Raw genomic sequence first — 11,482 nt, 5'->3', positions numbered from 1 at the left:
TGTGGCTCGTAGTTCATACTCTATTTCTACGGGACTGCACTGCCCTAGACTGACAACCGTCCAGATTCTGAAGCTTCCACTACTGTGAGGCTTTAAGAATCAAACAGAATACATCTCTTCCCTTAGGCGCTTCGAAAGCATACCTTTTATTTCTCTACTATTGTACACAACCAGAAATAAGATAAAAACCAAGGTTTTATTTAATAATGTGTGTGTGTGTGTGTATTCACCCTCTCAAGTGCTCTTTTTGGCGCAGGCTCCACGTAAAACACTACTTCCATCTCCCTCTGGTTCCCACGATCAGAGATCGCATCGCCCACAAGAAAAGGACAAAAAGTCGGTCTCCGACCTGAAACCAGGCTGTGCCAGCCGCCAGAGGCCGCGCTTCCCAGTCGCCCGAACGCGGGCTGGGACATCCTGTCGCCGGCCGGTAGCGCCCCCTCGGCTCCGCCCCCTGTGCGAGGCCGACCTCCCCAAGATGGCGGGCGCCGGAGGCCCGCTTCCTCTTCCGGTGCGAGCGGCCCGGCCGGGGGCGGGGGCAAGATGGCGGCGGCAGTAGGGGTCCGTGGCCGGTGCGGGCTGCCGCCGAGCTCCGGCCCAGGCTGGCTCCTCAGCCTTTCCGCCCTGCTGAGTGTGGCGGCTCGAGGGGCCTTCGCCACCACGCACTGGGTCGTCACGGAGGACGGGAAGATCCAGCAGCAGGTAGCAGCTGGGACGCCCGTCTCTGTCCGCGCCGGCCCTAGCCCCGGGGGTGATGCCCGGGCCAGACCCCTAGCTATTGGGCTCCGCGCGGCCCCGCCCCCAACCTACCTTTCCAAAGACCCCGCGCCCCGGCGGGGAGGACCCCGCACCGCCCCTTCCCCACTCACACCCTGGCCCTCGCCTCGGCCGCCTGTAGGTTCTTAAGCGTCCACCCCTGGGGCCGCGCGCTGCGCGGGGAGAGTCGCCCGGTCTGCGGGGGTTCGGCCCCTGGGGCCGTTTTCTCGTGCTCGGGCTTTGGGAACCACAGATTCGTTTTCTCTCCCTCCGGTTCTCCTCGGGCCCACGCGCCACCAGCGCTGCCCGAGGAAGGAGAGAGCAGGCGGCAGCGCCGGGTCCCCGGGTGGTGACAGCTTCGGCACCTTTGGGCACTGGATCCTGTATCGCTGCTCCCCTGATCTCCTCTCCCACTTGCCGGCATTCGCGTCTGGCTGTGGTGCTTGGGTTTGTACCGTCCCCAGGTGAGCAGGGGCCCGTTAGCGACGACGCACGCTCTGCTTCCGAAGGAATGCCTGAAGATGCGTCTTCTCGGCCGCAACCGCCCTCGGTTCCCCGTGTACTTTGCATCGTTTCTCTACCTGGTCGCCGGGACCCTGCAAGAGGGATGGGCGATTTCCTGGATGCTCGTGCTTGAGCTGATTCCTGCGTTTCTTACATAACTTTGTGATTGCCTGCGTTTTGTGGATGCTGATGGAGTGGTGTACATTTGTGTGTGTGTGTGTGTGTGCGCGCGCGCTACAGAAATTTGGTAAACTTAATGAATTTCAGCACTTGAAAGCAATCCTGAAAAGTTCAGCAAACGTTTAGAAAGGGAAGTGTGTACCCGGAGCAGTTTAGCCCAGTGGTCTCAAGTGTTTTCACCGTGTGAAATTACTGGACTTTAGGGTCGGGTGTATTGAATGGTGATGGGAACACAATGCAAGGTTTACTTTTGCGCAGAGTGAGGTTCATTCACATTTACATTTGCCATCGAACGCACATTTTATGTCAAGTATAATGAATGAGTTAAACAAAATAGTTGCAAGTCAGTATTGATATTGGTGAGTGGTTTTGGGCAGTCTGAGAAAAGACTGACTTCCTATCGGTGGCATTTTCTCTGTACCTAACTTACTTTAGAAAAAATTCTCCTTTTCTTGGCCGTGCCAGCTGAGATTTAATAAATACAGGTTTCAGAAACCCTAGAAGACGCTGCAAGTTCACCTCTAAAGAAACACTGGAAATCTTACGTGAGTCCGCATTACTTCACCCTTCTTCTGTTTCCTCAGGTTTCCCTGAGGCTCTCATGGGGACACAAGTCCAGTCACTCTTGCTGCAGTTTGGGGAGCCCTTCTCCTATTGGCTCCTCTGCAGTGTTGTTTCTGGCCACAGCTATTTATACTCCATGGCATTGATTTCTCCTTCCCAGTTAGGTGTCCTGCCACTCAGCCTAGAAAGTAGCCCATCGGAAAAGCGAAAGGTGGTAGAAGTGTATTACCTAAATGCTAAAGGCCGATGGAAAGTGGAATCTGATTTGGTTTTTATTTTTTAACAACTTCCTTCTTTTGCACATCGGATATATATGTTTCAAAGGGGACAGGTAGGAGTTGCCTCAGAAAGGGAGAAATGCAAAGAATTTTCTGGATTTCTGCCAAGTCGCCCTTGCAGTAAGTAGTTAGGCTTAAAGTTTGGAAAGCAAGATTTCTTTACTACATGCCTTTTTAAATGATCCTTTTCAGTGAACTTTCCAATATTTTACTATGTAGCGTTTACATAAATTCAGGCAACCATCATACCCGAAGAAATAAAGTTGGTGACTATATTGCAACAATAAGAGGCTAGAGAAGGAAGGTTGGATTTAATCCGAGGGAAATGCAGCATGTATAAGTAAAGTTGGGTACCATGGTCAGCTTCTGAGTTCTACTCTGATGGCTCTGCATGCAATACCCATGCTGCCCTTCCATCAATAATTTGAATGCAGACAAAATCCAAACCTCAATTACAATTGTGGTTATCACATTTAGATATACTTACTAAAGAATTGAAAGGCTGCTTTAGTACGCAGATTTGAGTACACTGCATATCTTTCCATACACTCAAACACAATTAATTAAAAGATATATGCCAAATTACTTGTTTTGGGTTATACTGTCTGAGTATGATTTCAGTTTTAGTTTCCTCATATCAAGGGAAAGGCTAAGGGAAAATCAAAATAGCAGGTCTTAGAAAACTAAAGGGACAAATATTTTTTGAAACTCTTCACCTGATATTTAAACCTCCTATTTAAATTAGGTATAATAGGTCATTGTTTCCATAGCGAATGAGGAGCCGTACTTATGAATTAAACATCTGAATTGCCCAAAATACAGACTTAAATAGGGACATTTGTCATCATGAGAGTTACAGCTTTAAGTACAGTAAGTAGTCCTTTTCAGAAGAAGAGAACACTCATTTGGTTTTTCTATTTCCAGCCTTAGCAGATGATAAAGATAGGCACCCACAAGTTAGATGCCGCAGACTTGTGCGGATGCATATGTATTGGAAGCCCTAGATGTGTAGAGGCGTTGAAATGGGGATTCAGTGAGAGCCAGGAAGCAGACATTCCTCCAGGCAGCCTCCTCACAGTTAAAGCTGGAGCTGCTTCTGGCAGTAGCAGGTGTCTGGTACTTGGCATGGCAGCTCAGAAAATTGTTCCTTTCCACAGTCCCTGCTCCAGTTAGGAAGCATATCTTCATTGTTTTTAGGCTCCATGTTTACTGAGCTGCCACTGAACTCTCAGCAACATTGTCCAGGAAATCCTGGAGCTGGGATGTGAAGAGAATGCTCCATTCACCAAGTTCATTTCCCACTGAGGGAATGAGAGGTCAGGGGATATCTTTTTTAAAAAGCCCCTCCTCTCCTTATCCTCCCCAACTTTGTGTTTTTCTCCAAGCCTTTCAGCTTTGGGATACTTCTGAACCATTAGTGCCCCTGTAGCTAAAAATTAGACCCTCTAATGTTGTGTAATGAGGGATCCATCCTTAACTTGGAGTCTGTGGACTTGCGGAGTGGGCTCTTATCATCTAGTCTCTGGGAGGATCTGCAGTGCGTGTAATCAGGCCGGTGGGTCTTTCCGTTGACTTCGTTGTGGGGAACAGTCTTCAAGTGAAACCTTGTTTGTTTGTTTCTTTCATTCTGATGTCCTTTTTGCTTAATTACAAGTGTGGAAGTGTCCGTTTTCTATTTTTATCAACAGTGTCTAGCAATTCACTTGCATTGGAGCTTAAATAAACTTATGAATTAGCCTCAGAGTCTAGCTACTATGTATCACATCGTTTCTGTGGAAAAAATTAATGTTCTGTGTTCTAAATTACCAGCTAACAGATGGACTCTTGAAATGTTACCAGTTGGTTTGTTGCAGACTTATTGAATCAAGGAGTTGTACTACTAGTGCTGGATTCACTGCCTCTGGGTAGTCTTCATAAATCCTCTAAAATGTTAAGTAAATAGAATATTATCTTTTCCAACTCTCTTAAAACATTAGAACATTTATTTTCTTGGCTACTGTTTCTCTCTCCTCCAATCTTAGAATAATAGAATTTTAGATTTGGAAAAATTCTTTAAGAATATATTGTATAGCCCTGGCTGGTGTAGCTCATTGGACTGAACTCCAGCCTGCAGATCAAAAGGTGATGGTTCGATCCCCAGTCAGGGCACATGCCTGGTGGCAGGCCAAGTCCCCTGTTGAGGGCGTGAAAGAGGCAACTAATCAATCGTGTCTCCCTCTTTCTCCCTTTTCCCTCCCTCTCTCTAAGAATAAACAAATAAAATCTTTGAAAACAAGAATATATTGTATAACTCATAGGCAAGAAAGTCACACAACTAATGAATGGTATTCAGTCATAACAATCAGTAAAAATGTATTTATCCGCAGTAGCATGAAAGTGAGCACTTTGTAATCAGTAAGTTGAAATGTTACTCCCCCGACCCTTAACACCTACAAATGAAGGAATAGAAAGAAAAATAAAATCAAAACTGGAAATAATGAAGTAAATATCTTCTCTTTCCGGTTTGCTTTACCTCTGCGTCTTGTTTTGTGGTGACTTCAAATTGGGGATTGGTGGGTGGGGGAGTGTCCCAAACAGGTGTGAATTAGTTTGGGGGTTAATCAGTTTACCTCCTACCAAGCAAATGTATTCAAGTACAGATCCTTTTAACTGCTCAGAAGAAATGGGGTTTCTGACAAAACCGATGGCCCCGAAGCGAAAGCAACCTTGGCAAAGAACAGGTGTTTGATAAGCAGCTACTTCATTAGCTATGGTCTAAAGCAGAGCTATCAGATTTAGTTGGACAAACAGGCTAAATCTTTATCTGTTGGTTTTTAATAGCTTATAAATGAAGGAGTGGCTTAATTTTGATCAGATGGTAAGTAATTTGGTTAATCTGGGAGAGAGCATCCATACAGTCCCATGAGGCTGACAGCTTTATTTCCGAGCTTTTCAAAACCGAACCCATCTTTTTGGGATGGAGTGCTGTTTCCTTGTTTATACACTTCAGGATTCACTTGGACCTGAGAGGTCATGGTGGTTACTCACTAACTTGCTAGTCACCTGCTGAACCTTGTAATTTGTGCTAGATTTGGGCATCAAAGTGATTCTTATATAATCCATTATTTTTAGATACTTCCACTATTATTTTTCCTGTAAATTACCCAGGTATTAACGTTATTTATACTGTAGAGTAGTTACTAGAAACTGGGAAATATACAGAGATAAATTATAACTTTAAATACTTTTCCCGATTATCGAACGCGTGTTTATTGACTGCTTACTTTTCTCCAGTTTTTTTCCATTGACTACTGTGACACAGAATTCTCTTTTTTCTTTAGCAGTGAGCAAAGCCCAGCTTCTTCCTAATTCTCCTCCCTCCGCCCCCCCCCCCCCCCGCCTCGGCTCTTCTTACTCCACTTATTTTCGAGATCAGTGGTTCTCAAACTTTACACAAAAATAAAAGGGGTTCTTGCCTAAAATACATATTCCCAGGCCATGCGTAGTGTCTAATTCAGGAGGCTGGTGGTGGATCCAACAGTCTACATGGTTCTCAAACTCCTCAGGAGATTGTGATGCAGATGGGCCACAGATCATTCTGAGCAGTTCGTTTTCGATATTGCTTGTCCTCCAGCTTCTGTTCGAGCCTTCTCTTTTCACTCTTTACCTGTACCTGGGCGGTCTCATCCTGTCTCAGGATTTAAGTTACCATGTACATGCGGAGCATGTCCACATTTCTTTCAACAGCTCACATTTTTTCCAGAGTTATAATAGATTCACGACCTCTTTATACTAGCTTTCAATTCCATATGAATGTCCTCTAGGTACTTGAAGCTTCGTGTGACCAAATCTCAACTCGTTTTACTCCTATGCCTGTGTCATGCTCTGTTTTCCCAAATTTAATGAAAGATGCCGCCATTCACCATCCACCCATTTGCCACATTAGAAATTTAGTTGTCTTCTTTAATTTCTTCCTCTCCCCTCTTCCTTACCGTCTTTCAATTTTACTTTTCTATTTGTATCTCACTTCTTCCCATAGCCACTATTACTATAATTCAGTAATGAAAATTTGAATTATAAAAGTAAGGCATGGCATTGTAAAAATAAATGGCTAACATTGTGGGAATATTTAATGTACTAAAGTGAAGTCCTTCCACCTGTACCCATTCTCATTCACTGAGGAAAACTACCTTTAATAGGGGGGTACATACCCCGGGACATGGTCCAAAATCGTTAACATGTCTCATGCTCTGACCCTCCCTTCTGTCAAGCTTTCTCTCTGCTCGTCCTCTCTGCCCCACCCTCACTGAAGAGTATACACACATTCACACTCAGCCATCCTTAACTTTTGTCACTGTCCCCAAATACGCTCTGTTCCTATTTGCTTCTGGGCCTTTGCACGTATTCTTCCCCCAAGATGTCCCAAGTTGGCTAACTTATATTCTTTCACAACTTAAACATTATTTTCGCAGGGAAGCTTCTGTAATGCCCAGATTTGAACAAGCTCTTCTTTCTATATGCTTTCAGAGTATCCTATATTCATTCCCTTATGAAAGCTTTTACCATACCGAGCTGTGTCCGTTTACTTATGTAAAAGCCCTGCTAGACTACTCCCTGCTCCCCGAAGGGAATGGCTGTATCCATCTTCTCCGCAACTCTGTCATCTCTAACACTGCGTAAGCACAGAGGCTACAGTAGCGTCCGTTGAATGGATGATGTAAGGACATAAGAGGAGAGGTGCCTGCCTTTCAGGAATTTACCACTGTCTGGATGAAGTCCTTACTATACTCATTAATGCGATAGTCATGGAGCCCTGCCGAAAGGAAGCCTCAGACCTCCAGGAATCAGCCCTTAGGCCCTCAGAACAGGTGCTGTGCACAGGTGAGGAGAGCCATAATTTCAGAGGCTGCTCTTGCCTGTCTGCAGTGATCAGGTTGTGGGGTGTAAGTCATCCACTTTGTCACTGATATATCCAAAAAGTCACCTTTACTGCTCAGATATCAAAAAGTAGGGAGAAGCAACAAGAGACAAGAAAATAGAGACAAACAAGAAAAGCAGAAAAAAAGAATTGGAAGGGCCCCGGCCAGTTGGTTGGAGTGTTGTCCCGTGCACCAGAAGGTTGGGGGTTTGATTCCCAGAGCACATGTCTAGGGTACAGGTTCGGTCCCTGGTCAGGGTGTGGGTGGGAGGGGGCCAGTCGATCTCTCTTTCTCTCCCCACTTCTCTCCTCTCGTCCCCACTGTGCCTCTCCCTTCCTCCTTTCCCTCCTCTCTCTCTCTCTCTCTCTAATGTCAATAAATATAAAAAAAAAAAAAGAATCGGCAGATGAGAAATGGCAGCTGCACTGCTGAGGGGGTTAGGATCATCCGTGGGCTCGCAGCTGTTCCCGTCTGGAGGCACTGGTGCAAGTGAACAGAAGGCAGCCTGACAGTGAGGAGTGAGAGGGCTTGCCAGCCCGTCAGGTCGGAAACTAGAGCAGCTTTGCACTCCAGTGTAGGGAGCAGGGTGTGAGCAGTACCTGCTCCTCAGCTGTGCTCCGTGATGAGTTCCTCTGCCGAGTGGCTCTTTGAAAGCCAGATCCCTCCAAAGAGTTATTTGTGCACACACTCTCTTCCCTGCCCTTGCATAGGTCCCTCTTAAACCCACTTCAGTCTCTATCCCCCCGTTTCTTGTCAAGATACCTGGGCCTTTCATACTGCCAAGTTCAGTGCTCAGTTCTGAGTCATCTCAACCTCTTAGCAAGCCAGCACTTGTCCTCATTCCTTATTGAACTGTTTTCTTACATGGCTTCCAGGACTTACATTGCTGGTTTTTCCTTCCAAGTCCCTGGCCATGACTCATCATTCTGTTCTGTGGAATTCCTCTTGTCTTCACGAGTCTTAAATATTAGTGTGCCCCTTCTCTTACCTCTATACATTGCTCTCCAGATGATTTTATGCAGTCTCATGGCATAAAATACCATCTACAGGGCCCGGCACAAATAATGCCCCCTTTTTATTACAAAATCTTTTATTATAAAATCATAAGCATGTGATTCTGTAACACCAATATCACACTCAAGCACACCATATGACATTTTAGGTGAAATGTTCTAATTAAAACTATAAATTACTGCATTGTATTGTTACCATACCAGCCACACTCCAGCAGGCGTTAGTTCTGCTGGACCCTGTTTATTCTGAGGACTCCAAAATCTTCCTGCAGTCTCTCCCTGAAATCCGACTCATTTATCCAGTTGCCTGTTCAGCACCTCCACTTAGCTGTCTAATAGACATCACAAATACATTATGTCCTGCCTGGCTGGTGTGGTGCAGTGGACTGAGCACCTGCCTGTAAACTGAAAGGTTGCAGGTTCAGTTCCCAGTCAGGGCTCACAACTGGATTGTGGGCCAGGTCCCTGGCTGTGGGCATGTGAGAGGCAACCAATCAATGTGTCTCTTGCATATTGATGTTTCTCTCCCTCTCTTTCTCCTTCCCTTCCCATCTCGCTAAAAATAAACAAAATCTTTTTAAGTAAATAAAAATTAGGTTCTTTTTAAAAAGAAAACAAAACCCCAAATACCTTATGTCCTAAACTGAACTCTTGATTTTGCACCCCAGCATACCTGTAGCTAAATTGCTCAGCTCCAAAATCTCAGTATTTTCCTTAACTTTTTTTTATCAATAATCTATCAACTTGATATCCAAAATGTGTCCTGAATGAAGCCATGTTTTCCTGCCTCTCCTTCTGCAAACCTAGTCCAGACTCTCTTCATCTCCCTCCTGAGACAGCAGTAGCCTCCAAACTGGTCTCCTTGCTTCCTGCTTCTAACAGTGCATTGTGTTTCATTTTCTGAGATACTGTCAAATCGTCTTCCTGAAGGACCGCACAGGAGTGTTTGAAAATACCTAGCAGTGTTTGGAATATGTAGAACCTTTGTTCATAATCCAGTTCTCGTGAAAGACCACTTATTCCATCCATTGCCCTTCACTAAAGTGTTGTGGCCTTCAGTTTGGATTTGTTACCGTCATAAAAACATTAAACCTTTGTCATTAATGCTCATTTCATACTTGTTAGGATTACAGTAAAAGAAAATAGAAAAGATGGGTTTTCCCTCCCACAGCTGATACTACTATTTTATCTGATGAAAAATCAAGTTAAACTGTATTCAAGAGCAGCAATTTCTAGCATGAATAACAAGTAATTGCTTAGCTGTTGAGTTTGCCATCACCTGAGTAGGGATAAAGTTACTAAGAGTCAACACTTGACACTGATTTCAGTGTCCCTTTTCCAGTATTTGATTAACAAGTCTGCCTCAGCTTGGGCTGTTATAACAAAACACCATCAACTGGGTGGCTTAAGCAACAGAAGTTTATTTTCTCACAGTTTTGAAGGCTGGAAGTCCAAGATCAGCGTGGTCAGATTCCAGTGGGGCTCTTTCTGGCTTGCAGACAGCTGTATTCTTGCTATCACATGGCAGAGAGAACAAGAAAGTAAGCTCTCTGGTATCTCCTTTTATATGGTCACTAACCCCATCATGAGCGCCCCAACCTCGTGACCTCATCCAAACTGAATTACCTCCCGAAGGCTCTTTCTCCGATCACCCTCATACTGTTGGTGAGTGCTTCAACATTCGCGTTTCAGGACGACACAGCTCAGTCCATGGCAGCCATCTGAATAAGAACTTTAAAGCTGTCACCTATTTTACTAATCACCATTATGTCCAATATTATTTCTGGTACTTAGTGGGTGCTTATCCTGGTTTTTAATGCTGCTGTTAAAAGTCACTCACTGAGTGCCTCCAAACAACACAAATGTGTTACCTTCAGTTCAGTGGGTTGGAACTCCAACTTGGACCTCACCGGGCAAAAATCAGGGGGACGGCAGCGTTGTGTGTCGTTCTGGAGGTTCCGGGGAGAGTACTTTTCCTTGCCTCTTCTGGGTGCCGCCCACATTCCTTGCCTCCTGGCTCTTTCTGTTACATCTTCAAAGCCAGCAACATGGCATCTCTTTGACCATTTTTCCCTAAGCACATCTCTCTCTCCCTGACTTCCCTATTCTACTTTTGTCGTTGTTATGGAGCTGACTGCTTTCACTTACTTTTTAAATATTTTTTTTATTTTTAAGATTTAAATTGACATAGCTATTCCACTTTTAAGGACCCTTGTGATTCGATTGGGCTCACCTGATAATCCAGGTTGTATTCTGTCTTAATTAACATAATCTGAACAGCTGCCTTAACGCTATCAGTTGTCTAAATCCCCTTTTGCCATGTAACCTAACATATTCAGAAATTCTGGTGACTAGGACATGGACATATTTATTAGATCATTATTCTGTGTTTAGTAAATATTTGCTGCTGGAATGAGAATCACCTCTGAGTGACATACAAAACAACTACCACTGTTTAGCTACATTGTTTCTGTATATGTGTACAAGAATATCATAACTATTCAAATGATATATATCCATGGCTCTTGTGTCTTATTCAGTGTTGCATTCTCTTTCCTTGTAAAATTGTAAATTTCCTTGTAAATTGTTTACTTGATTATGTTATTTGTATAATGGTTCTTGGTTACATAAATTGCAAAGTATAATCTAGTTTGGCTGATGTGGCTTAGTTGGTTGGAGCGTAGTCCCAGATCCTGAGAGGTTGCAGACGTGATTCCCAGTCAGGGCACATACCTAGATTGCAGGTTTGATCCCTGGTCTGGGCATGTACCCACTTGATGTTCCCTTCCCCTCTCCCTTCCCCTTCCTCTCACTCTGAAAGCAATGAAAAAATGGCCTCAGGTGAGGGGGAAAAATGTAGTGTCTAATAGCACTTTTATTAGAAATTGTTCATATTGAAAATGAAAAAAATAACTTGATTATCAGTTAGGAAAATTGTGGTCATTTGACGTGAGTATTCTTGCAAAATTGGCTGGAACGCTACATATCCAAATCCAGAGTATAGCTATATAATATACTTCAAATACCTAGATGATTTTATGTGACTTTAAGCACATATAACCGTGTCTTCCATGAGCTATGAAAATAGAAGATAAAATCTACTTGAGGGTAAGACTTGCAGAAATAGAGATATAAGGCCATAAAAATTAATGTGATGGTCAAGATTCAGTACTTTCGTTTATTTAAAGTTTATTTTTAGTTTTGATGATTTGGTGTCCTACATAATTGAGACTGGCTTTTGATTTCTCATTTAAATACTGTTTAAGTACCCTAAGAGCAAAAAAAAAGT

At 44.1% G+C, this 11,482-nt stretch overlaps 1 protein-coding gene across 2 annotated transcripts in view; it reads left to right on the top strand.

Annotated features, from left to right (window-relative positions):
* Window positions 1-505: 505 nt before the first annotated feature.
* TTC17 (tetratricopeptide repeat domain 17) overlaps window positions 506-11,482 on the top strand; it is a 90,524-nt gene continuing 79,547 nt past the window's right edge. Inside the window, exon 1 of one of the 2 annotated variants that reach the window (XM_024559062.3) lies at window positions 506-702. In XM_024559062.3, the coding sequence (XP_024414830.2) occupies window positions 544-702 (159 nt within the window). In that variant the 5' untranslated portion in view covers window positions 506-543. The remainder of the gene's footprint in view (window positions 703-11,482) is intronic. The other variant, XM_053923926.1, reaches the window with a different exon arrangement.

The sequence above is a fragment of the Desmodus rotundus genome, chromosome 5 (genome assembly GCF_022682495.2).
Source record: "Desmodus rotundus isolate HL8 chromosome 5, HLdesRot8A.1, whole genome shotgun sequence".
Lineage (NCBI taxonomy): Eukaryota > Metazoa > Chordata > Mammalia > Chiroptera > Phyllostomidae > Desmodus > Desmodus rotundus.
This window is presented reverse-complemented; position numbering and strand designations above follow the sequence as displayed.